The following is a 27,381-nucleotide window of genomic DNA, read 5'->3' as shown; positions in this document are numbered from 1 at the left end:
TTATATGATTGTCACTTATTGGTCCAAAAATCGTTTCAATAGCTTAAAAATCGCTTTGAAAGCAAGCTATTCAAGTCATAACTATCTATCTCATTGATGATGATTGGTGATCGCAATGTGTTACCGAACACGGACGCAAAATCTAGGCACCGGGAGAAACCATCATAGCGAATACATGCAAGCTGTGATTTCTTTTGCTCGCTTGCATTTGTGTTTGGGAAACCATAGCTGACACAGGTGAAGCGCGAGTACTTTTACTCGCATCAGTTTCTGTTCTGATTTCGTATGAAACAGTTGTGAAAAATTGTTTGCGTATGAATGCGTTCGAGCGAAAGAATTTTCGCACCCATTTACGCATTCGACTTGGCGTTCCCGTGATGCAATCCAATAGCATCAGTTTCTGCATCACGCAGACTGCAGACTCTCCAACTTGCAAAAACCACCACCCAGCTGCAACTGCAAGTGTAACTGCGCCTCGGCCGCTTCGGCCACTTCTAGCCGCGAAAGCATTTCGGGAAAAAAGCACTTCTGAAGCTCCTTAACAAAGTCTGGGACAGTGGAACCCTCTCCAGCTGCTATCGATTCTTATTCTGGTGAGTTTATTCTCGGTTTGCCATACGGGACAATTCCTACTAGAAGAGGAGTGGTTCCCTTGGCAGTTGACACAAAAAGCTGGAGCATTGCATACTTTGTTTGCTTCTGTTTGTTGTTCCGGATGTTCTTGGCCGCAGTTTCTGCAAAGCGGATTTTCGCGTTTGCATCGCTTGTTCGTATACCCAAATTCGTAGCACTTGTAGCATTGCATGGGATTGGGATAGAAATTTCTAGTCCCGATTCGAATGAACCCAAAATAAATGAAATCGGGAACAACAGTTCCGCGAATGGTCAATATTAAAGTGGCCGTTGGCACAAGCATGTTGTTGTCCTTTCTGGTGATGCGTTTTACGTCGATCACACCTTGAGCGGTGAGTTCTTTCACCAGTTCGGATTCAGGAAGGTCGATAACTTCGCAGCAAGTAACAACGCATTTGTGTTGGTTTAATGTTGGGTGGAAGATCTCTTCTACAGGGGTATTGTCAATCAGTTTGGTAATAGAAAGTAACATACCGACTGTATCCACGTCCCAAGTTGTCAAGATGTACTGGAGTTTCTTTTTATCATCTCGCTGCGGTTTTGCGTTGTTGAATTGTTTTACAGCTGCCTTGATGGTATTGCTAACGGTGAAGGGGTTTGTTGGAAGCACCTTGTCTCCTGTAGCTCTAAGAAGCAGTATCTGGAGATTACCGTTCGAGGGGTCCGCCCATAGTGGAGCGGTGGCTTCGGTGGGCCTGCCCTCATAGAAATCTGTAGCCCGGCCTCCCGGAGGCCCAGAGCTACTTGAAGCCATGCTTCTGCTTGACTATACCTAGGTTATAGTCAGCAGGTACGAGTGTAAAATAACTGAAATTCCTTATTGGGGGATTATCACTAAGGGGTATGTTCTCAGAAAATTACACTTTGTTCTAATAAAGCACTTTGAAAAGCCACCAATAGGTGCGGAAAATCACACTTAATGTATTAATTGCTTCAGCAATTTCACTGTCTGTATGCGTGTTTTCTTTTTAGATTTTATTTAATAATATGGATTCATTAATGGCGCTACAATTATAAACTGGCAACACTGCCCGAAAAGAAAAGAGGGCGTGTCGTCGGTGACGCCACAAAAACGCGCGCTTTTCCGGTTTGTCGGCAAGCGTCCGCTCTTAACGGTCGAAACGATTTGTTGCCTTCTACTATTCTCCTTCCGCTGCCACACTGAAAGAATTCAAAAAAATCTCCTTCCAAAATCGCCAGCGGGAACGTCCCAGTCCGCTGTCAAGAAACACCAATACGCCGAGCTGTTGAAAGAGAGAAACGACCTTCTCGATCGGAGATTAAAATCAGTATGTGAGTCCAAGCACCATCATCGCTTTCTGTATATAGTCATATAGTCTAAGTTGTAGCGACCGCCTATATACATAGGGCCCTATTCCAGAAAACGAGACGAGCAGACGAGCGCTCGTCTCGTTTGTTTTCATATTCCAGAAGCCGAGCTCGACTAAAAACAGACGAGTAGCTCGTCTGGTTCGACGACCGTTTGGCCGCGCTCGTCAATGAATTCTTTTTACGCGGATTTCGGAATTTACACGGTTTTTGGAATTTACGCGGTTTTTTTTCACGCGGATTTCGAAATTTACGCGGTTTTTACGCAGCACGTATCAACCGCCAACAAATTCAATGTGCTTATTGGTGTGACTTTTCACGAAATAACTTGGTATTGTATCACTGATTAGTAGCTGAGGAATAAAAGAAGATAAAAAAAAGTTAATCAATTGTTAGAACATTGGTTGCATTTTTAATTAATAATTCACTGTTTGTTAGATTTTTATTCTGATTTTAAAATTTACCCGGTTTATTTTTACGCGGATTTTGGAATTCACGAGGTTTTTTACGCGGATTTCGGAATTTACGTGGTTTTCTTTTACGCGGTTTTTGTCCCTCGCTTAAAAAGCGACTCCAGTGTATATAGATTTAAAACTTTCCTTGATAAATCGTTGATTAGGTGAACAAACATTGCCCCCAATAAATCCATAATAACAAAACGTCTGAGTGATGAAACCATATGCTCGAGGAAAAATATCAATGAAACCAAAAGATATATGAAACTTATTCCTTTTTGTTATGTTTTTTTAATATTTTGGCACTGAGAAAAGAGTATCGATTGATCAATTTTAAAATTGTTTGTTGTCTTTCTTAAAACAAAAACATGTCTTCTCATCTGACATCACTGATTATACCGAGAAAAGCTGACTGAAGTCTCTCCAGTCTACCAAATAAAACATTTCAATGAAACTCGTGTACTGGAATGGGATATTTTGCTCGTCTCGACAGTGACTGAAGCCGAGACGAGCCGAGACGAATTGCTCATCACGTTTTCTGGAATAGGGCCCACAATCTCTTCTACGTTCCCCACTCGTCTGCACCTTGTCCCTTCGTTTCGTTCGTTCCTGTGGTTGCTTGTAATGAACAGCTGTTTGCTGCGGTAGCGCAGACAAAATGTATGGGAAAGTAGGGATGTCTTTCTTACAATTTTCATCAATTTGAGCTTTAAATGAACTGAAAAATAGTAATGTAGATAATACAAAAGGTCGAATATTTGAAATCAAAATCCATCGTTGAATTAAAGAGGTATTATCGTTCAAAAACTGAACACTTTTTACATCGACATATTGGAATGGGTTCCTATATTGAAAGGTTAGACGTCAAACGTCAAAAATGATATGAGCATGTGGTGAGCCAGTGGTGATGGTCGTGGTTCGAGCTGTTGTTAACCCCAACAGGTCCGCACAGTGGGCCTTTTTTATGTCTTCTCTTAACCCTTTCTCTACGAGCGTCGTCTATAGACGACATCCACGCGACGATCTGTGTGTACGAGTGTCGTCTATAGACGACATCCGTGCGATGAGCTGTGTGTACGAGCGTCGTCTTTAGACGACATGAGAGTGATACTGCCCATCGATAACACCAGCGCGATGTGCATACTTTTCGGCGCAGTGCTCCGTACAGCGGTAGCGCTCCGACGGAACACACTGCCGTATTGAAAGGGTTAAATAGGCATTTACAACAACTTTCTAGGCAGAAAGGGAAGAGAGCCACCAACGTAACCTGGTAAGGCCTGACAGTTGCGTGTTACCGAACCGCATTCCATCAACGGATTACGAAGGACAAAAGTGACAGACGTGCCGAAGCGCCACTCAGTGTCGCATTGGAGGCAACTTTAACCTGTAATTGAACATTTGCGATGCCAGTGGTACAGTGTCGACTTTCAATGTGGGGTCATAATTTGGATCTCTATGTTTCCAAAAATGTCCAACTAAATAAGTCGCATTACATGTCCGTCCAATTAGCTAAATGTCGAACTAATTGTAAATTACTGTACTTTCAATCTGGAAACAATTTAAGAATTGGTGAAAATAATCAGGAAAGTCCCCAACTATCAATAACCTCAGAACAACTGCCAAATTCACATACTCATCAGATCCTGGCAAACAAATGATGAAAAAATCAATTTGTGTTTTATTATTATTTTGGATAATGTTTTAGAAAGCATTGAACTGTATTTCCTAAACTCTTTTTTGGAAGGTTTAATGGCCCTGAAAAGCGCCTAGTTTTATGGAATGGTTCCAATTTAGAAAACTTAGTACTGGTGGTTTTGAAAAAAACCATTTCGAACGCCCTCGATGCCGCCTTGTTCTGGATTTGCCACCAAAGCAGATTGTATAAAGAACAAACTTTTTTTTCTGCTACCTGATGCCGTTTTGCGATTGCGATTGCGTTTGCCACTCGCCACTCGCTGCAACTGCCTGTTGTCTTGATGTCCACCGAACCGAATGTGTTCTGTTCCGAATGCGGGTTTTCTTATCGTCGCGAGCAGCTTTGCCAGCTAACTCGATCACTTCGGCGGCCGAAACTATATAACGCCGGCTAGGTGGACTCGTGTACTGGTACTAACGCGCTCGGCCTAGCTACCCTTGCGGGGAACTCCAGATCAACACGGTTCGAGCGGGATTTTGCCTTTCCATTCACTTTTCCTCCTTTACCATTTCCAGACATGGCTGCTTGGGTTGGTTTCTTGATGTGTTGTGATGCGAACCGATGTGGTATACGGTTTGAATGAGAATGATCGTTACGGAAGGAAGGAAGGTCTTGTATTATAGTGACTTTAAACTTTTGCAGTTCATTCGTCTCTAGCCTTGAGAAAGAAAGGCCCTTTGGAAACTCTACTCTATTCTACTCCAGCGCTACCACCTCCACCCTCTTGCCTTGAGAAAGGCACTCGATCCCTCGCCGTCCAGCTCGTCCAGCAACGATGTTGTCCAGTCGGTGTCCACACAAAGAAAGATCGTTACGGCAGCGGAGCGGGGATTTTTAAGCTGACTGGCTGGCTCGAGAATTACGCATGTGTGAGACTGCGACCTATATTTCGTTCATTTTTTTCTTTTTCCTTTCCAATCGTGCTTCATTCTATTTCGCTGCTGCTCTGGTTGCCCGTTTTGGTCGGTACGATTTGAGGAGCACAAAATGGACCAATCAAAAATGAGCACATAGTGCATTTTGACAATGCTTCATATTTCACAATTATTCAATTATTTATCTCAAGAAAAAAGAAATGTTATTCGTAATGATAGATGCGTAGATACATTTCCTATCAATTGATGCAAAAACCTTTGCGATCTATTGAGAAATGCTCGAGTTATAAGCGTTCCAAATCTTGCAGTTTTTCCTACTTGTTCAGTGCCTAGATTTCCATTTCACCCCTTATATCTTCCGGTTAGACGTAGTCCTACGTCAAAAGATACATGTATAGGAATAAATTGAAATAGTCGGTATAATATACAATTAGAATTATTACAGAACATCAGTACGAGTATAATATACGTGTAAATTATATCAAAGTTTTGTTTATATAAATTTTCGTTTGTACACATATTGTTATTGTTAGTTTGTCGTTCACCCGTACTCAAAAGGAGTTTCCAGGCTTCGCCCGCTCTAGTTCGGCAGGAAGAGTGAGCCATTGTGAGCCTTTGAGAGACATTGGAAAACGGCTGAGGATTCTACTCATTGAGGCGCGTGTACACTACGTTTCACAACTATAGAACCACTCATTTTCTCTGAGTTTCCAGCGATATGTAAGAAGTCGGTTGAATTGAAGTATATAGTGTAGGACATAATAACTATCTTCATTTATAAGACTGGCCATTTGAACTTTATTGTTGTGTCCAGGCGCGAAACATTCAAAAAACTAAAATTCCAGTGTTTCATATCTATACCAGGCGAAAAACTCTCACTATTTCACAAAATTAACGTCAATTTCAGATGAATTATTATGAGTTTCCAATTCGTAGGTCATTTTTAGTTCTCAATCAGCTGAAATAACCCATTCAGGGTGGTTACGACCAAGCTGCGCCATGTTCAGTGTGTATCTCGTTCTACGCAGAAGATACTGCTCGTTTAAGCTCTCCAAATCACTCATACTGCTTGAAGGCTGCATCTACTATTTGTCCGATCAATCCTCATAAGTTCCTAACAAGGTTTTGATCTGGTGAACAAACTGACTAGTCCTGAATCTGAAGCCCCTATTTATTAAACCATACAATGACCTTCCAGATTTCATGAATTGATGACAAATTACCCAATTATCACGATGTTTTCGATGCAAGAACAGCAGTAAATGATTCTGAAGTACTTTGTTGCACTCCTGACTGTTGATTCGTGTTGATGGTAAGCTATCTAAATTTTCTCAAAAAGGCCTGATTTACATAGCTTACCATCAACACGAATGAACAGTCAGAAGCGCAACGAAGTACTTTAGAATCACTAACTGCTGTTTTTGCATAAAAAAAATGATAATTGGGTAATTTGGCACTACTTGCATATGAGAAACTTCCGTATGGACATTTGACTCTAATCTGCACAAATATTTTTTACGATACTAGCTGACCCGGCAAACTTCGTCTCGCCCAAAATTAATTTTTCTTTATCACATCCACGTTTTCTTATTAAGCGCACCTTCACATGCCAACTTTGGTTTCGTTTGCTTGACTAATTTCCGAGTAATGCAGAAATTTATGTTTCATTTGTATACCAGCCCACCCTTAGAGAGGGGGGAGGAGTGTCTTACTACTATAGAAACATTTATTGCACCCTAAAACCTTCACATGCCAAATCTGGTTTCGTTGTTTGATGAATTCCCGAGTAATGCAGAAATTTGTGTTTCATTTGTATGGCAGCACCCCCTTAGAGAGAGGAGAGGAGTGTCTTACTACCATAGAAACATTTATTGCACCCTAAAAACTTCACATGCCAACTTTGGTTTCGTTTGCTTGACTAATTTTCGAGTAATGCAGAAATTTGTGTTTCATTTGTATGGCAGCCCACCCTTAGAGAGGGGGGAGGAGTGTCTAACTACTATAGAAATATTTATTGCACCCTAAAACCTTCACATGCCAAATCTGGTTTCGTTTGTTTGATGAATTCCCGAGTAATGTAGAAATTTATGTTTCATTTGTATGTCAGCCCACCCTTAGAGAGGGGGAGGAGTGTCTTATTACCATAGAAACATTTATTGCGCCCTTAAACCGTCACATGCCAACTTTCGTTTTGTTTGCTTGACTAATTCCCGAGTAATGCAGAAATTTGTGTTTCATTTGTATGGCAGCCCCCCCTTAGAGAAGGGGGAGGAGTGTCTAACTACCATAGAAACATGTATTGCCCTCTAAAACCTTCACATGCCAAATCTGGTTTCGTTTGTTTGATGAATTCCCGAGTAATGCAGAAATTTGTGTTTGATTTGTATGGCAGCCCACCCTTAGAGAGGGGGGAAGAGTGTCTTACTACCATAGAAACATTTATTGTTCCTTAAAACCTTCACATGCCAACTTTGTTTTCGTTTGCTTGACTAATTTCCGAGTGATGCAGAAATTTGTGTTTCATTTGTATTGTAGCCCCACCTTAGAGAGGGGGGAGGAGTGTCTTACTACCATAGAAACATTTATTGTTCCATAAAACCTTCACATGCCAACTTTGCCAACCCTTAGAGTCAGTAGTTTCCTACATTACATATATATATATATATTATATATATATATATATATATATATATATATATATATATATATATATATATATATATATATATATATATATATATATACATTCGGTTCGGTGGACATCAAGACAACAGGCAGTTGCAGCGAGTGGCGAGTGGCAAACGCAATCGCAATCGCAAAACGGCATCAGGTAGCAGAAAAAAAAGTTTGTTCTTTATACAATCTGCTTTGGTGGCAAATCCAGAACAAGGCGGCATCGAGGGCGTTCGAAATGGTTTTTTTTAAAACCACCAGTACTAAGTTTTCTAAATTGGAACCATTCCATAAAACTAGGCGCTTTTCAGGGCCATTAAACCTTCCAAAAAAGAGTTTAGGAAATACAGTTCAATGCTTTCTAAAACATTATCCAAAATAATAATAAAACACAAATTGATTTTTTCATCATTTGTTTGCCAGGATCTGATGAGTATGTGAATTTGGCAGTTGTTCTGAGGTTATTGATAGTTGGGGACTTTCCTGATTATTTTCACCAATTCTTAAATTGTTTCCAGATTGAAAGTACAGTAATTTACAATTAGTTCGACATTTAGCTAATTGGACGGACATGTAATGCGACTTATTTAGTTGGACATTTTTGGAAACATAGAGATCCAAATTATGACCCCACATTGAAAGTCGACACTGTACCACTGGCATCGCAAATGTTCAATTACAGGTTAAAGTTGCCTCCAATGCGACACTGAGTGGCGCTTCGGCACGTCTGTCACTTTTGTCCTTCGTAATCCGTTGATGGAATGCGGTTCGGTAACACGCAACTGTCAGGCCTTACCAGGTTACGTTGGTGGCTCTCTTCCCTTTCTGCCTAGAAAGTTGTTGTAAATGCCTATTTAACCCTTTCAATACGGCAGTGTGTTCCGTCGGAGCGCTACCGCTGTACGGAGCACTGCGCCGAAAAGTATGCACATCGCGCTGGTGTTATCGATGGGCAGTATCACTCTCATGTCGTCTAAAGACGACGCTCGTACACACAGCTCATCGCACGGATGTCGTCTATAGACGACACTCGTACACACAGATCGTCGCGTGGATGTCGTCTATAGACGACGCTCGTAGAGAAAGGGTTAAGAGAAGACATAAAAAAGGCCCACTGTGCGGACCTGTTGGGGTTAACAACAGCTCGAACCACGACCATCACCACTGGCTCACCACATGCTCATATCATTTTTGACGTTTGACGTCTAACCTTTCAATATAGGAACCCATTCCAATATGTCGATGTAAAAAGTGTTCAGTTTTTGAACGATAATACCTCTTTAATTCAACGATGGATTTTGATTTCAAATATTCGACCTTTTGTATTATCTACATTACTATTTTTCAGTTCATTTAAAGCTCAAATTGATGAAAATTGTAAGAAAGACATCCCTACTTTCCCATACATTTTGTCTGCGCTACCGCAGCAAACAGCTGTTCATTACAAGCAACCACAGGAACGAACGAAACGAAGGGACAAGGTGCAGACGAGTGGGGAACGTAGAAGAGATTGTGGGCCCTATTCCAGAAAACGTGATGAGCACCCTTAGAGAGGGGGGAAGAGTGTCTTACTACCATAGAAACATTTATTGTTCCTTAAAACCTTCACATGCCAACTTTGTTTTCGTTTGCTTGACTAATTTCCGAGTGATGCAGAAATTTGTGTTTCATTTGTATTGTAGCCCCACCTTAGAGAGGGGGGAGGAGTGTCTTACTACCATAGAAACATTTATTGTTCCATAAAACCTTCACATGCCAACTTTGCCAACCCTTAGAGTCAGTAGTTTCCTACATTACATATATATATATATTATATATATATATATATATATATATATATATATATATATATATATATATATATATATATATATATATATATATATATATATATATATATATATATATATATATATATATATATATATATATATATATATATATATATAGATTTTGTTACGTTGATATTCTAATTACTCAAAAAAAGCTAAAAGATTTTCACTTTGTGTAAAGATTAGCGTTACGTAACATAAGGAGGAGGGGCATAAGCTTCCCAAAAATGCGAAATAATAAACTTGATTTCTTCGACCTCCCAGACCGGGGTTCCCCTTAAAACGATGGTCACCTGTGTTGTCCATCTCAAATTGAAATATTTAATTTGAATCCTTTTAATTGCAGGGAATATACAACTTCAATCGTGTGCTTCCATCAGGAACGTTCTCTGTTCCTCTATTAATTCCCGTATGACTAACATCCTCTTTGACTTGAAAACAAATCAGTCAGTTTTTTCAAGTATGCATATGTTTAGAGTTCATACCACAGCTCTGAATTATCAACTCCTAAATGGGCACAATATCGGTAGGAATGCAGCATCGACCAAAGCAACGAAATTCATTGAAAGTAAGAGTATTCTATGTAGCAATTGTAAACGAACTATATTTCACTCATTTTCCTCAATAGAAGCATCAGTTTCGAATTTTGTTGTAATCGGTGACCTTGCACTATCTGCTGAAGCTAGAAACACTACACGACATGTACTTGGAACAAACATCGAGGATTTTTTTCATATTTATACAGGTCGAGTATTACTCAAAGGATCCTTGACATTGAACAATTTGAAAACGAGCAGTCGAAAAAATCAAAGTTTTGTCAGAAAATTTGTCATTTCATCGATAGAAGACCATTTCTGGATGAAAAAATCAAAACAGGTATGTATTGGTTGGACATCTCGTCATATATAAAAACAAATAAGTAACAATATTTCATTTCTCCTCCTAGAATATCAATAATATTGTGTTTTTGCGGCCCGTTCAAACTACTCAACTACTCTGTGTGGAATTGAATTATAACGATGCTACTGAACATCTTAAAAAGGATAATTGGCACACAAATACAATTGTGAACCTTTTAGAAATACACATATCAGGCAACATGCAGTCTCACACACCCATCAAAACTTTCCTGAAGTATATAGACTCTGGAATTGTGCGGAGAGAATCCATGTAGCTATCATGTATTCGTAAAAACAATATTCATATAATTTTTTCATTATTTGCAGATCAAAAGTATTTGGTTATAAAATATTTACATCATCAATAGATGTAGACATACTAATAACAGACAACGTCAATTTAATTCATACTGGAGACTTTATGACTCGAGTTGGTTCTGTTAGAGTATTCCGCGATCTCAAGCATATCGGCAATCTGGAAATAGATGAATGCTTCGTTGGATTGTTGGGAACATTCGTTGTTGAGTATCTACATGGGAGTTTACTGCAGGACATAATTGACTATTGCGTTAATTCTCGTGATATTCAAAGAATTAACCAAATTACACTCCTTGATATGACCGCTAAGTACATGAATGCACACCTGATTAATGAATCCAAAGTAAAGCATTTAATTAGAGAATCAAATTTCTCGAAAACTTCTATTGATACGTTTGCGAAATTATTGAAAGTTGATAATCTTGTGATAGATGGCAATATTATTATTACAAATCAGATCATTGTTGAATATTTGAACTTAGTCAATATAAAAGAATATTTTATACTCTTGGCTCAAAAGGACCAAGATAGCACCTTGAAAAATCGTGAAATCGGAGGCAGCAAGATGCTTCCAACTGGTAGTGCTGTAGACGCATACTTCTTCAATATGCAACTGAACGATATAATAATGAATAATTTTCTACATGATGCTGTGAGGATCTCAATTCATCAAAACATCATTAAGTCATGGTTTTTCAATATTATGAGGACCGAATATATTACTACGAAGCAAGTGAATGGTTTGTGTTTAATCGAGAATATATATAAATCTTTATTATATTACAAACGCAATTTTTCTTCCAGATGTTCTCACTAATAAGATAGTCGAAGCAAACTCGCGAGAGTTCAAAATTCAACAAGATGTTGCAGTCAAAACCTTAGTAGTGTCTTCTAATTCACAAGGAAATATCATTACAAACATTTCGGACATTCGAACTCCACTGAAAATGAAAATGATTTCAACTTTTCTCATACATGGAGCGTATTCACAACAGCACAATAAAAAAGGAACCGTTTTCCTTGATATAATAATATCAAGCGTCACAAGTGACTATGGCACAACTGAAGGAAAAATTGTTTTACATGGAGATTCTACCGAAATTCAGAGCGCCACATACAGTAAACATATACTGAATAAAAACTGTGATTTTCTAAGGATAATTAAGGATTCGGTAAGACATAATCAGCGTTCGGTAACATTCATTGGAAGAGGACGTGTTTACCACAATGTGATTGCCAGAAAAAATGTATTATCAATAGAGTTGAAAAGTGAAACAGTTAACGGAGTTAATTTAAATCGATTGGATATTAGCATCCACAATATTGTTCTACAGCAAGATCAATACATAATCAACACGAACAAATATTTTGAATTTGGTTTGCAGTTGGTACGCTTGATCACTCATGATAAACATTTCGCAAATCTATATCCGCCCAACAAGCCAAATCAATCCAACGGTGAGGTACAAGCAAACCACCATCGCTTCGAAGCTCTAGTTATGGTTACAGGCGACGTGTTCATCGGTACAATCAACAATTTTCCCTTGCAGGATTTCTTGAGTATGCGAGTGATAAAGAATCATTCTATTTCACAAGTATATATGGTGAGTTTGCAAATTTTTGTTCAAACATAAATTCAAAGATTAATCTATAAATGAAACCAGACAACAATTCATGTTCCAATAACTTGTAATAATGGAATGACGCATTTTAACCCCTTCCCGTATTATTTAATACGTCACACATCAAGTTATTTCACTACACTGCTGAGCGTTCTAGCGCTCTATGTTATGCAAGTACATCTCGAGTGAGACTCGATATTGTACGGGAAATGGTTAATACACTGGATTCTTTTTACTCGACTTTTTTTTTACGTGATTCTCTTGAGATTACATGATTAAGCACTGCCTTATCGTGTCACTTCGTTGGGAAAAAAATCGTACAAGAAAATCAAGAAAATCACGTTCACGTTAAAATTTTTTTGCGTAAAAAAATCACGTAAAAAGAAAAATAATTGTTACAGCGAATACCCATTAAACTTGTGGATAATTTTAAATCGATTCAATGTTTTCAATTTACATGCTTCGTGGATTTCTGATGCATTTCCCCAATTAATTTGTTTATTTTCAGTTAGTCATATTTATTCTTTTCATTTTATATATGTTTTGTATTCTTTTTCATAAAAGATGGTAAAAACAGTGCAATTATACTCCAAATCAGCCGAAAAACGCCCGATTTTGTAGCGAACCCTTCCGTTTTTTTAATTTTGTTAAAAAAATTACAGGAGGTTGTGTCCAAGATACGACCGCATTGTTGACATAGAACTACACTGTTTTTTTTTTTTTTTTTTTTATCTTCGCTTATTTTTCGTCGGCCTATTTCCGCCACTTTAGTGCCAATCACCGACATCAGGGAGGCGACTCCACCTGTTCCTACCTATCAGACTCAACAACTCATGAGCCGGGCCAACTTCTTTTACTTCCGCTCCGAAGGAAGACGTAACCAGAGATTTTTCGCCTCAGAAAATCCCAACGACGCCAGCTGGGATTGAACCCAGGCCGATCGGATTGTGAGGCTGTTACGCTAACCATACAACCACTGGCGCCGTCACCTACACTGTTATTTTATATAAGTCGCTTGTTCATACCTTCGGATGTTGTTATATGATGTTGTGAAATTTTAGAAACAACTGCTTAGTAGAATAATCTCTGAAATGGATTTTTCATAGTAGAATCAGTTGACGACAATTGATTGATGATTCATTCATGCCCTCGCAAAACAATATACTAGCTGATTGTATGTCGTAATTTATTTCATACCTCGAACGCTATTCCGGTGGCCTTTTTTGGAATTGAAATAGACTCGATTATATACATGTTGCACCAGCACCATTATTCCACATCTCATAATTACATCAATATATCTTTGGCACCGCATGGAAACAACAACAATGACAACACTTGCAAGTATAAAATATCATGCTATATGTTATTTAGTATTGCCTCAAAGGAATCGCACCTCTAGGCATCGTTCGTACAACGTAAACCAAGCGCCAATCAAGCGTTCGCCATAGCATGCATACAGAGCCATACATTGGTGGCTTGGAACTACTAGGAATATAAATACTTCTCATCATTTTACGCTATTCTCAAAAGAAACGCTTCTGTTAATATTACTGGCATCGAAAAAAGTTGCATTACTTTCTCATGCTCGAGAGAAGCGCAGCTGTCACCCTTAGTGGAGGAAGTTTTGCTACTGGCAAGCGAAACCTAATCACATACAAAATTCCAGAATGTCATTCACTTTTTTGGTGACTAAACAAGTGAAATAAACTCTTTTTGTTAATAACAACCTTTTCGAGTAGTAGCAGTAGCAATGCTTCATTATGGTCAATATTAGCGCAAATGCAATCCTAGTTGAAGGCTGTTTTGCGACTGGTACGCGAACCCAAACAACTCCAGTAACATTCCAGTAAGACATTCAAGATGCTTGGTATTCCCCAAATAATTTTTCGGCGCACAACCTTAACGCTTGCTTCGCCATAACGTCAGTTTAATGCATTGATGCATTCTCAAAGGCACCAACGAAGCCCTATGTTAACTGCTTGGAAAAAAAGACTGAATTATGCCACACTGCTTGTATTCTGCTGTAACACCCATCAATGCGAATTCGCTGATGAGTTTGTCAAGAGCGACCGCCTTCACCACCAGCGGAGGGAGCTTGATTTTGGTTGCTGACTGGGTAACGGCGTTTACATTTTCGACCGATGCGTCGAAATCGCCTACTTCGCTGTTATTCGATGCGGTGTCCCACTCGTGAGGGCTCGGTTCAGTGCGAGCGCTTTTCACTGCACCAACATCGCGTGCATCATTAGATGACGCTTGCCTCGAAATTTTATTGCCCCTGGCAATGCGTTCGTTTTTTGCAGGGCTCGAGCCTGCCTTCCTCTTCTTCTTACTCATCACACACTACGCGAAGCGTCCAATTTATGACGCTGATAAAAACACACGATACGAATAACGCGAAAAACAGAAAAACAGAAACAGAAAAACCAAACGACGATATCCACGTTGGATTACCACTGGTAGGGTCCAATCTTAGATCGAAGCGCAGCGAAAGCAAAGTGAAGTGGATTACTCAACAGTCCGATGCCGAATGAAAGTTTGCCTCAGCGAGATCCACTGTTTATACTCTAGGCAAGTATTTCCCTTCATTCTTCTTCTTTTCCTTTGTTCACGGAGACTTTAAATCCTACGATTTCCCCTCCGTTGGTCGTCGATAAGTTGCTCGCTATTGATAGCTCTGTTCGGGAAAGCACTCAAATTGACAGAACAAATGTATGGGAAAATAGAAACACTTAAAGTTTTCATGAATTTTAACCATTTACTAACAAGGGGATTCTAATGTATGGCATATTAAACAAATCTTACGGAATTTCCGATTCGTTTAGTATGTAAATCGCCAAAATCCGTTCGCGGCAAAAATAGTTATTAACGTTAACTTTATTTCATAAAAACGTGACCTGTTTTCTGTTTTGACACCCTTAATGAAAGACGTAGTTCTACGTCAACAGGAAGTGGGTTATATCTATGGTATAACCGCAATGGTGACGTAGGACTATCGTTGATTTAGTGATCATTTGTTTGAAGTTCAATCTGAATCCATTCTGAATGATTGAATAAATGAATATTTGGGGGAATTCGAAATCGAGAGCGTTACGTTGGAGGTACAAGGTTTTATGTATCCAATATTGGATATGAAAATATCCTACTGATGGGGAAGAATAATCTTCAGAAGCTTTCCTGCTAATTGCACTTGATTGAAAAAACCCAGAACCAAATTTATTTGGTTGCAGTGTTATATGGTTAGAAAACATTAAAAAACCATGGATGGGTTATACCTATGATATAACCGCAAGCTTGACGTAGGACTGCCGTTGGTTTACTAATCATTTGTGTTTTTTCAATCAGCATTAATCGCACTTCGTATGTTCCTCATTGGGTACGATATCATCGCTGCGCAGAACTATTGATTAAATTATTCATTAAACTAGTGAATGAATGAAACAATTTACGAATTCAATTGCAAACAAATCCTAATTTAGGACAACTCATGCATTATGGTAGTGCTTATCGCAGCAAATAGTTATCAACATTTTGCCTAATCATCAAACGGTATGCGTAAAAATTCAGTGAGCTGGCGACATGAAGGGGCATGCAGTCTTAAATAACCGAGCCAAAGCGTTGCATTTGTACCCGCTTTGGAAGACCGTGTTAGCAAAACGCATTTCGGAGTGTAAAAATGCATGGGGGTATAAAAAGTACTGCCGAGATCTGGAATGCCGATTTTCCCAACTCATTCCCAACACGCAAACGAGTACAGAAGTACCCGCTGCTTGTATCTATTTTGCCATGCCGATTTTCACAGGCTCCATGGTTTTAAAGCCTGTGTTAGGGAAACATTCATATTTGCAAAAGCGCAAACGAGTACAAAAGTACTCGCTGCTTGCATCTATTTTGCCATACCGATTTCCCCAGGCTCCATGGTTTTGAAGTCTGTGTTACGGAAACATCCATTTATTCCTGCGATGGTACCTCAATCGCTGTTCAATTATAACTGAGTGGATTTACGAGCGGCGCTCCCTTATATACCGATTGGTTATTTCAATAGCCGGGTTTGAAAGCAATTTTAAGGCTATTGAAACAAGTTTTTGGATCAAAAAGTAACAAGCATATAACGCGTAGACATTTTATCTTTCGAATGAAGTGTTTATCATACCATTTCGTTCAGTTGTTTAGGAGCTATTAACGCTCAAAATCTCGGTCTCCGGCTTAACGCTTTCGTTTTCGAAACATTGATTTTACACCCCGGTATAGAAATGAAAGACGTAGTCCTACGTCAAAACTCTTTCGCTTGCATGTTATTTTCAATGCCAAGGGGAACTGGCAGATTATTTTGCAGCAGCGATATCTTTCCGGACTCTTCTCGAAGTCCACCACCAGTGGTTAATGCTAACTCGATAAGCACTTGTTAATTGCACTTGATTGAAAAATCACAAAACCAATTGTATTTGGTCGCAGTATTATGTGGATAGAAAACGTTAAAATAAACTCTTTCGCTAGAATGTAATTTTCAATTCCAAGGGAAACTGGAAGATTATTTTGCAGCAGCGATTACTTCTTTCCGAATTCTTCTCGATAACCAGCAAACGTAAAGAGTTGCGCGCGTGTAGGGGTGTGTGTGTGGCGGTTGCTCCGATATCTCAAGCGGAACCAATTTTCGATGGTGGTATTCTCTCGATCGTCTTCTCTTCTTCTGATGGATCGGCTTTTCTGCGCTCATTCACAATTCCAAACTAACTGAGCGTGGGAAATTGGCATTGCAAATGAGATGCAAGCTGTATCTTTGTACTCGCTTGCATTTTTGCAAACCGAAATGTGTTTTCCCAACACAGATTCCGAAACCAATAAGTTGGGAAAATCGGCATTGCAGATCTTGGCAGTACTTTTATACTACCATGGATTTTTACACTCCGGAATACGTTTTGTTAACGACGTAACGTGATTAGGCAAAATGTTGATAACTATATGCTGCGAGAACCACTATCATAATGCATGAATTGACCTAAATTGAAATTTGTTAGCAATTGAATTCGTAAATTGTTTAATTCATTCACTAGTTTAATCAATAATTTAATCAATACATACAAAACATAGCTCTCCGCAGCAGCGATGTCGTACCCAATTGGAAACATCCGAAGTGTGATTATTGCTAATTGAAAATACACAAATGATCACTAAGCCAACGGCGTTCCTACGTCATCCTTGCGGTTATATCATAGGTATAACTCATCCATAGTTTTATTTTATTATTTATTTTATTTATTTTATTATTATCTATAAAACTACATCGTTTACACGTCTATTATCTTCTTCTTCAGTTGATCCCTCAATAATGATATCATCTAGATACTGTTGGCGCGTTCCTCAGCACCAAGGCAGTGGACTGTATTTTCGGGAGACTTTTCAACTGTGTGGAAATTACTCTTTCTTCTGCTTTGAGAAAGACAGGCAATGGTTTCCACAGCAGTCTACTAGCCAGATATCGATGGTGCGAAGGTTTGCTCGGAAGGCAAGAGTGCAGAATTGTAGTCAAAACACTGGTTTATTCGACGATGTTACAACATAACGTGTGAAAACAGAATCAACAAGCTCTCGATCGCCACCTCTTTTTATGTGGCTGTGAACTGTGATCGACGAGCAGTATGAATTTAGTGTCGTCTAAAGACGACGCTCGTACACACAGCTCGTCGAGCTGATGTCGTCTATAGACGACACTCGTACACACAGGACGTCGCGCGGATGTCGTCTGTAGACGCCGCTCGTAACGAAAGGGTTAAGGTCCAAATTTTAATTTTATTTGCTAGAATTAATTATAAGTAAGGTGAGTGTACTTACCCGTATTTTACTTGTGTAAAATGCCCCCAACTTTCATGTATATGTAATGTCGATTTCTCCCAGGCAGCTTGATTTTGATGTCTCTGTTAGGGAATACATTTCGGTAGGAACAAAAGTTCCCTCTACTTTCATGTATTTGCAATGTCGATTTCCCCCAGGCAGCTGGTTTTGATATCTCTGTTAGGGAACACATTTCGGTAGGAACAAAAGCTCTCCCTACTTTCATGTATTTGCAATATCGATTTCCCCCAGGCAGCTTGGTTTTGATGTCTCTGTTAGGGACCCGCCGCATGTATCGTCAATTTCGACCAAACAGAAGTGAGTATTTGGGGTGAGATTTTTCAATGGGATAAGGGTTGAGATTTTTCAATTGTTCGATAGTTAGTTTCATGACATATATTATTTTCTTCAATATTGAAAATTGTTATGGAGTGCCCCAATCGATTGACGCAAAAATTTCATCAATCCATCATGAAATGAATGAGCAATAAGCATTTGAAATTGGACAATGTTCACGATGTGCTCGATTTTCGATTTTCAAAAAAACAACCGTTCTTCGTTAGAGTCCGAGGAAGAATATTCTTTTTTTCATTTATTTATCTGTTCCTAAGATATTGCAAGGCCTGCTATTATATACATTTCTCTACAGAGGATAATCTGGAAAGATATTACCGTTATCGTCAAGTGCAATTAGCAGGAAAGCTTCTGAAGATTATTCTTCCCCAACAGTAGAATATTTTCGTATCCAATATTAGATGCGCGCGCAACGGAAAATGTTTCGCATCGCGAGAATCATATAATTTTCAATCGATTTTTGCTCAGTCGCTGAAAGTTTCAAGCTCAGAGAGTTCATTCGCCTCTAGTTTGCCTTCCAAATTGCCATCGTAAACCACACCTTCTCTCGATTCAATCACGGACAAAAAGCAAACTTAAGCGATACTCTGATGGTGAAGGCAACCAAGAGAGTATCAGCGTCGAAAAACATCGGAGACATCAGTGCAGCCGCCACACATACATACACGCGCGGAACTATTTTCGTTTGGTTGCCGTCCAGCGTCGAGAAGATTCCGGAAAGATGTTATCGTTGCTGAAAAATAATCTACCAGTTCCCCTGGGAATTGAAAAAACTATTTAAGCGAAAGAGTTTATTTTGATATTTTCTAACCGTAGAACACAGCGACCAAATACATTTGGTTTTGTGATTTTTCAATCAAATGCAATGAACAGGTTGTTATCGAGTTAGCATTAACCATTGGTGGCCTTCGAGGATCGAGGATATTCTGGAAAGATGTTATCGTTATCGTCAAGTGCAATTAGCAGGAAAGCTTCTGAAGATTATTCTTCCCCATCAGTAGGATATTTCGTATCCAATGTATCCAATCACGAAAATCATATAATTTTCAATCGATATAATATAAATTTCAATCGATTATTGCTCAGCCGCTGAAAGAAACTCGTAGAGTTCATTCGAGAGTTCAATTGCCATCGTAAACCATACCTTCTCTCGATTCAATCACGGACAAAATGCATATTTGTTGAAACACAAGGAATTTCTACGAGAGATTATGGGCAATCTCAAGAGCAAACACATTTTTTATGTATGTAGCTCTAAGATTTCTGTCCCTTAACTTTTAATTTGTGTAATTCGTGTGTTCAATAGTAAGTTTTATAAATTTCACTTTCCAATCTAATTGTCACGTCTGCCTATTGTGTTCCTGCTTGTGTCGGTGTTTTGTGTGTCTGATTGTTTGTCTATTTTAATTCGGTTCGCACTGTCAGTTATGTCATCGTCACCTAGTTTCGACATTTCGCCTGCCTCATCGACCCAACGGGGTTCGCTCGCAACATCCCCCGCCCCGTATTGCTGGTGTCCTGATCCAGCTATACCACGGTCTGCGAGGTCGAGCACCGCCAACTTTGTAACGGGCTTCAGGAAGACTCCGTTGTTGGTCAGAACATCTGCTTTGCGGATCCGCCCATCCTTACCTTGGTACACTCGCTCAACCCGCCCTTTAGTCCAGCTGATCCTGACTGTCTCCTCTACTATAACCACCAGATCCCCCACCTTAATTGGCTCAACGTCTTCTGTCCACTTTCCTCTCAGCGCAATCACCGGTAGATACTTGCGGATCCAGCGAGACCAGAATTGAGCCAACAGGCTTTGAATCTGGTTCCAGTTACTGCGCAAAGTATCACGTTCGTTCGTCGGCGTCTTCGTAGGCTGCACAGCTCCGGATGAACTAAGCAGGATGAAGTGGTTTGGAGTAAGAGACTCCTGGCAATCGTCCTCCAATGGCACATAAGTTAAAGGCCTTGAGTTCACCATTGATGCTGCTTCAGCAAACGTAAAGAGTTGCGCGCGTGTAGGGGTGTGTGTGTGTGGCGGTTGCTCCGATATCTCAAGCGGAACCAATTTTCGATGGTGGTATTCTCTCGATCGCCTTCTCTTCTTCTGATGGATCGGCTTTTCTGCGCTCATTCACAATTCCAAACTAACTGAATGCGTTTCAGGTCGGCCAGGTAATGAATCTCTTGATCCCTCGCAGTCCAGCTCGTTCAGTAACGATGTTGTCTTGTCGATGTCCTCATGAAAAATGAATGTGTTTCACCACCAGAATATCGCTTTAACTCGTTTAACTCGTTTTTGCGTTTTTTTAAATCGGAATAAATCCCTAACACGGATTTCAAAACGATGGAGCGTGGGAAATTGGCATTGCAAATGAGATGCAAGCTGTATCTTTGTACTCGCTTGCATTTTTGCAAACCGAAATGTGTTTTCCCAACACAGATTCCGAAACCAATAAGTTGGGAAAATCGGCATTGCAGATCTTGGCAGTACTTTTATACTACCATGGATTTTTACACTCCGGAATACGTTTTGTTAACGACGTAACGTGATTAGGCAAAATGTTGATAACTATATGCTGCGATAACCACTATCATAATGCATGAATTGACCTAAATTGGGATTTGTTAGCAATTGAATTCGTAAATTGTTTAATTCATTCACTAGTTTAATCAATAATTTAATCAATACATACAAAAGATAGCTCTCCGCAGCAGCGATGTCGTACCCAATGGGAAACATCCAAAGTGTGATTATTGCTAATTGAAAATACACAAATGATCACTAAGCCAACGGCGTTCCTACGTCATCCTTGCGGTTATATCATAGGTATAACTCATCCATAGTTTTATTTTATTATTTATTTTATTTATTTTATTATTATTTATAAAACTACATCGTTTACACGTCTATTATCTTCTTCTTCAGTTGATCCCTCAATAATGATATCATCTAGATACTGTTGGCGCGTTCCTCAGCACCAAGGCAGTGGACTGTATTTTCGGGAGACTTTTCAACTGTGTGGAAATTACTCTTTCTTCTGCTTTGAGAAAGACAGGCAATGGTTTCCACAGCAGTCTACTAGCCAGATATCGATGGTGCGAAGGTTTGCTCGGAAGGCAAGAGTGCAGAATTGTAGTCAAAACACTGGTTTATTCGACGATGTTACAACATAACGTGTGAAAACAGAATCAACAAGCTCTCGATCGCCACCTCTTTTTATGTGGCTGTGAACTGTGATCGACGAGCAGTATGAATTTAGTGTCGTCTAAAGACGACGCTCGTACACACAGCTCGTCGAGCTGATGTCGTCTATAGACGACACTCGTACACACAGGACGTCGCGCGGATGTCGTCTGTAGACGCCGCTCGTAACGAAAGGGTTAAGGTCCAAATTTTAATTTTATTTGTTAGAATTAATTATAAGTAAGGTGAGTGTACTTACCCGTATTTTACTTGTGTAAAATGCCCCCAACTTTCATGTATATGTAATGTCGATTTCTCCCAGGCAGCTTAATTTGGTGTCTCTGTTAGGGAATACATTTCGGTAGGAACAAAAGTTCCCTCTACTTTCATGTATTTGCAATGTCGATTTCCCCCAGGCAGCTGGTTTTGATGTCTCTGTTAGGGAACACATTTCGGTAGGAACAAAAGCTCTCCCTACTTTCATGTATTTGCAATATCGATTTCCCCCTGGCAGCTTGGTTTTGATGTCTCTGTTAGGGACCCGCCGCATGTATCGTCAATTTCGACCAAACAGAAGTGAGTATTTGGCGTGAGATTTTTCAATGGGATAAGGGTTGAGATTTTTCAATTGTTCGATAGTTAGTTTCATGACATATATTATTTTCTTCAATATTGAAAATTGTTATGTAGTGCCCCAATCGATTGACGCAAAAATTTCATCAATCCATCATGAAATGAATGAGCAATAAGCATTTGAAATTGGACAATGTTCACGATGTGCTCGATTTTCGATTTTCAAAAAAACAACCGTTCTTCGTTAGAGTCCGAGGAAGAATATTCTTTTTTTCATTTATTTATCTGTTCCTAAGATATTGCAAGGCCTGCTATTATATACATTTCTCTACAGAGGATAATCTGGAAAGATGTTATCGTTATCGTCAAGTGCAATTAGCAGGAAAGCTTCTGAAGATTATTCTTCCCCAACAGTAGAATATTTTCGTATCCAATATTAGATGCGCGCGCAACGGAAAATGTTTCGCATCGCGAGAATCATATAATTTTCAATCGATTTTTGCTCAGTCGCTGAAAGTTTCAAGCTCAGAGAGTTCATTCGCCTCTAGTTTGCCTTCCAAATTGCCATCGTAAACCACACCTTCTCTCGATTCAATCACGGACAAAAAGCAAACTTAAGCGATACTCTGATGGTGAAGGCAACCAAGAGAGTATCAGCGTCGAAAAACATCGGAGACATCAGTGCAGCCGCCACACATACATACACGCGCGGAACTATTTTCGTTTGGTTGCCGTCCAGCGTCGAGAAGATTCCGGAAAGATGTTATCGTTGCTGAAAAATAATCTACCAGTTCCCCTGGGAATTGAAAAAACTATTTAAGCGAAAGAGTTTATTTTGATATTTTCTAACCGTAGAACACAGCGACCAAATACATTTGGTTTTGTGATTTTTCAATCAAATGCAATGAACAGGTTGTTATCGAGTTAGCATTAACCATTGGTGGCCTTCGAGGATCGAGGATATTCTGGAAAGATGTTATCGTTATCGTCAAGTGCAATTAGCAGGAAAGCTTCTGAAGATTATTCTTCCCCATCAGTAGGATATTTCGTATCCAATGTATCCAATCACGAAAATCATATAATTTTCAATCGATATAATATAATTTTCAATCGATTATTGCTCAGTCGCTGAAAGAAACTCGTAGAGTTCATTCGAGAGTTCAATTGCCATCGTAAACCATACCTTCTCTCGATTCAATCACGGACAAAAAGCATATTTGTTGAAACACAAGGAATTTCTACGAGAGATTATGGGCAATCTCAAGAGCAAACACATTTTTTATGTGTGTAGCTCTAAGATTTCTGTCCCTTATCTTTTAATTTGTGTAATTCGTGTGTTCAATAGTAAGTTTTATAAATTTCACTTTCCAATCTAATTGTCACGTCTGCCTATTGTGTTCCTGCTTGTGTCGGTGTTTTGTGTGTCTGATTGTTTGTCTATTTTAATTCGGTTCGCACTGTCAGTTATGTCATCGTCACCTAGTTTCGACATTTCGCCTGCCTCATCGACCCAACGGGGTTCGCTCGCAACATCCCCCGCCCCGTATTGCTGGTGTCCTGATCCAGCTATACCACGGTCTGCGAGGTCGAGCACCGCCAACTTCGTAACGGGCTTCAGGAAGACTCCGTTGTTGGTCAGAACATCTGCTTTGCGGATCCGCCCATCCTTACCTTGGTACACTCGCTCAACCCGCCCTTTAGTCCAGCTGATCCTGACTGTCTCCTCTACTATAACCACCAGATCCCCCACCTTAATTGGCTCAACGTCTTCTATCCACTTTCCTCTCAGCGCAATCACCGGTAGATACTTGCGGATCCAGCGAGACCAGAATTGAGCCAACAGGCTTTGAATCTGGTTCCAGTTACTGCGCAAAGTATCACGTTCGTTCGTCGGCGTCTTCGTAGGCTGCACAACTCCGGATGAACTAAGCAGGATGAAGTGGTTTGGAGTAAGAGACTCCTGGCAATCGTCCTCCAATGGCACATAAGTTAACGGCCTTGAGTTCACCATTGATGCTGCTTCAGCTACAAATGTGGCGAATGTCTCTTCATTCGGATTATTCGAAAGTTTCAGAGCCACCAATGCGGCCTTGACGGTTCTGACGAGACGCTCCCAGGCTCCGCCCATATGTGGCGCTGCTGGTGGATTCAGGAGTCATTGAGTACGAGTGTTGGTGAACGTCTCTGACAACTCTTGGTTCACGTTTCGCCGCGATTCGGCCAATACTTTTCCTTGCCCCCACAAAATTAGTTCCTTGATCGCTGTATATTTCCTGTGGGGAATCTCTGCAGGAATAGCCAGTTTGCACGACTCTGTTGTCAGAGTGTGTACAACTTCCAGATGGACACCTCTGACTGTTAGGCAGCAAAAAAGAACGATCCATCGCTTAACACTTGATCGGTCTTTGATCAGGGACGGGCCACAATAATCGAGGCCAACGAAAGTGAAAGCACGCACATGCGGCGACAATCTTGCTGACTGTAGCGGACACTTTTTCTGTGTTTTTGGTCTACTCTTGTAAACACGGCACCAGACACAGTTCTTGGATATCCGACGAACTGCTGCCCGGAGTCTAGATACACGGTATTTTTGGCGGATCTCGTTCACCACTGATGCGTTGCTACCGTGTCCATATCTGCGGTGATAGTGGTTGATCATCAGACACGTCACACGATGATACCTCGGCAGAATAACCGGATACCACGTTTCGTACGGCACACATAAAACATTGTTCATCCGACTCTCCATCCGTATAATACTCAGTTCATCCATGAACGGTGACAGCTGGTACAGTATATTGGTCTTGTCGATCCTTGGATTCCGATCCGGCGTTTGGTTCTTCTTTAATGTGGCCACTTCGTCGAAATATGATTCTTCCTGCACCGCTTGATAGATTCTTGCCTCCGCCAGCTGTAGATACTCGCGAGTTAACTCCTTCGAATCTTTTCTTCGCCGACTGCGGTATCAGAACAAATAAACATATGCTAAAGCTTTTATAAGTCGTTCAAATTTTGAGAAGCGTTCAATTGAATAAAAGGCGAAACCACAGTTGCATGATGTAGATGAACCATTCTTAGTTCCTCGCAAGTCTCTATTTCCCGTAGCCTCTGCTGCGGCCATCGATCTCCTTCCTCGTACAGGAACTCTGGGGCTGTGAACCAGCGTGAAGCTTCGTCGTATACTGCCCCCATCTTCCATTTTGTTGCTTCGTCCGCGACATTCTTCCCTGTAGGAACCCACCTTTATTCAGCAACGGTGGATTCACTGAGGATTTCAATAATTCTGAATGCCATGTAAGGCTTGTAACGTCGGTGATCCGAGCGTATCCACGACACATAACACAACACAAGAGCCGTCGTGTCGCCATAGGTGAACTGTGAGGAAACTCGATATAATCGGAGCGCCACAAAAGTCCTGTCTCGAAGCGCCCCGTAGTAAAGGTGTAGCCTTCCACATCAAAAAAGTTTTGTACCTGGTTGTGCAGCTCATCTTCCGAAGAGTGTGTGCACACAAGAACATAGCGCTGTCTATTGAACGTTATGGTCCTGGTAAGCTACCATATATCATCCAACCTAATCGGGTCTTCGCCGCCACCGGTTCACCTGATTTTCCTTCATTAATCTTCAAGCTGGCACACAGACGCGTGTTGTTCAAACCAATCAATAACTGCGGTGTTACACGTTGATAATCTTCTACCGCTAAACCTTGGAGATGCTGGAACGTTTCCTGCAACTCACTGTATACCATCGTCTGCGTTGGAAGTTTCAAAGATGATACTGTGTGGACATCGTTTAAGGCGAATTCCTTGGCCTTTCCACGACCTGAGATTCGAAGTTGTATTATTTGTGAATCAGGTTCTGCGCGGGTCACACCACTCGTCCATTGCATACACAACGGTTGCAGCTCGCCATTGGCGTTCAGTTTCTTCGCCAAATCTTCATCCACCAGAGTGAGTTCTGATCCGTCATCCAAGAACACGTACGTGTTCACTTGAACCTTTTTGTCCTGAAGTGTAACGGGAATCAAACGAAACAACGTGTAGCCATTCTCATAACAATGAAGGGATGGTGCCCATGGGCGTTGATTTTTTTCACAGTTCACAGTTCATTCATTTCACAGTTCGATTTCACCGAATGATATGAATGTGGGCCAGTCGGACGGGTCTCCATTGAACAAAGGTAATTCCTTTGGAACCACGTTGCGTGCCTGCAACTGCTGAACATTAGGTCTGTACAGTTGTTGAGATCCTGTAGTTACAGGCGCGAGAGACGGGAGGACAACGAGGGTCTGGTAGTCAGGAACTGTAGCAGTAGGCACATGATCATAATTTGAAACCATATACCTGCCGTTTGCGTGCTGGGGTGGACCAATTACCTTACCAAAATGTGTCTCAAGGGATTAGAGGGCGGGTGTGTATAGATTAAATGAATGTTTTGTGTAGAGCAGTGTATTTCTTGAACAGATTTTCGTTTATTCTGACATGCATCATCATGCAACGGTTGGAAACCTACCTCGGTCGGTCTTACTTCACCTGGTCTAACATCATGAGGTATCTCCTGAAAGCGTGCGTGGGAAGGGGGATGTGCTTGTGAGATATGTTGAAACTCGAACTGTTGTCTCTGCGCTGCTGGCTGTCCTGATTGCTGCTGAATCGGAGTTGATGACGCAATCAGCTGTTTTGCGAATCGTTGAGTTACCATCGATGCTCTCATAGGTAGCATTTTTATCTGCTTCTGCTGCTCCGATGACGTAATTTGCGGTATCACTTGCGTTGTATTGGGCTCTGAAATTAGACAGCTCGTTCCTACGGGATATTGCAACACGGTGGTCGGTTTCGTATTCGACGGGATAATAGTTGGGTTTTGAATTTCCCCTGATACCACTTCCGATGTCGGTAAAACCTGAACATTAAGCCATTGTTTCACTTTGTTTGCGCTGCTCCTGTTCGTATGAAAACTTCTGCAACTTCCACCGTCGTCTTCTTCAGCCGTACTTCGCATCACTTCATACCACTTTGTCAAAAAACCCCTTTTCCAAGCGTTCCTTCTCTTTGAATTCCTTCTCACAACGTTCCCTCTCCTGCTGGTTTTCCTTTTGTTGAATGTCCT

At 40.4% G+C, this 27,381-nt stretch overlaps 1 protein-coding gene across 4 annotated transcripts in view; it reads left to right on the top strand.

Annotated features, from left to right (window-relative positions):
* Positions 1 to 27,381, top strand: part of LOC129763041 (uncharacterized) — a 568,624-nt gene that overhangs the window by 326,332 nt on the left and 214,911 nt on the right. For all 4 annotated transcript variants that reach the window (XM_055761763.1, XM_055761766.1, XM_055761764.1 and 1 more), the window contains exons 9-13: positions 9,840 to 10,061; positions 10,122 to 10,369; positions 10,440 to 10,663; positions 10,720 to 11,450; positions 11,515 to 12,314. In XM_055761763.1, the coding sequence (XP_055617738.1) occupies positions 9,840 to 10,061; positions 10,122 to 10,369; positions 10,440 to 10,663; positions 10,720 to 11,450; positions 11,515 to 12,314 (2,225 nt within the window). The remainder of the gene's footprint in view (positions 1 to 9,839; positions 10,062 to 10,121; positions 10,370 to 10,439; positions 10,664 to 10,719; positions 11,451 to 11,514; positions 12,315 to 27,381) is intronic.

This window comes from Toxorhynchites rutilus, chromosome 1 (genome assembly GCF_029784135.1).
Source record: "Toxorhynchites rutilus septentrionalis strain SRP chromosome 1, ASM2978413v1, whole genome shotgun sequence".
Lineage (NCBI taxonomy): Eukaryota > Metazoa > Arthropoda > Insecta > Diptera > Culicidae > Toxorhynchites > Toxorhynchites rutilus.
This window is presented reverse-complemented; position numbering and strand designations above follow the sequence as displayed.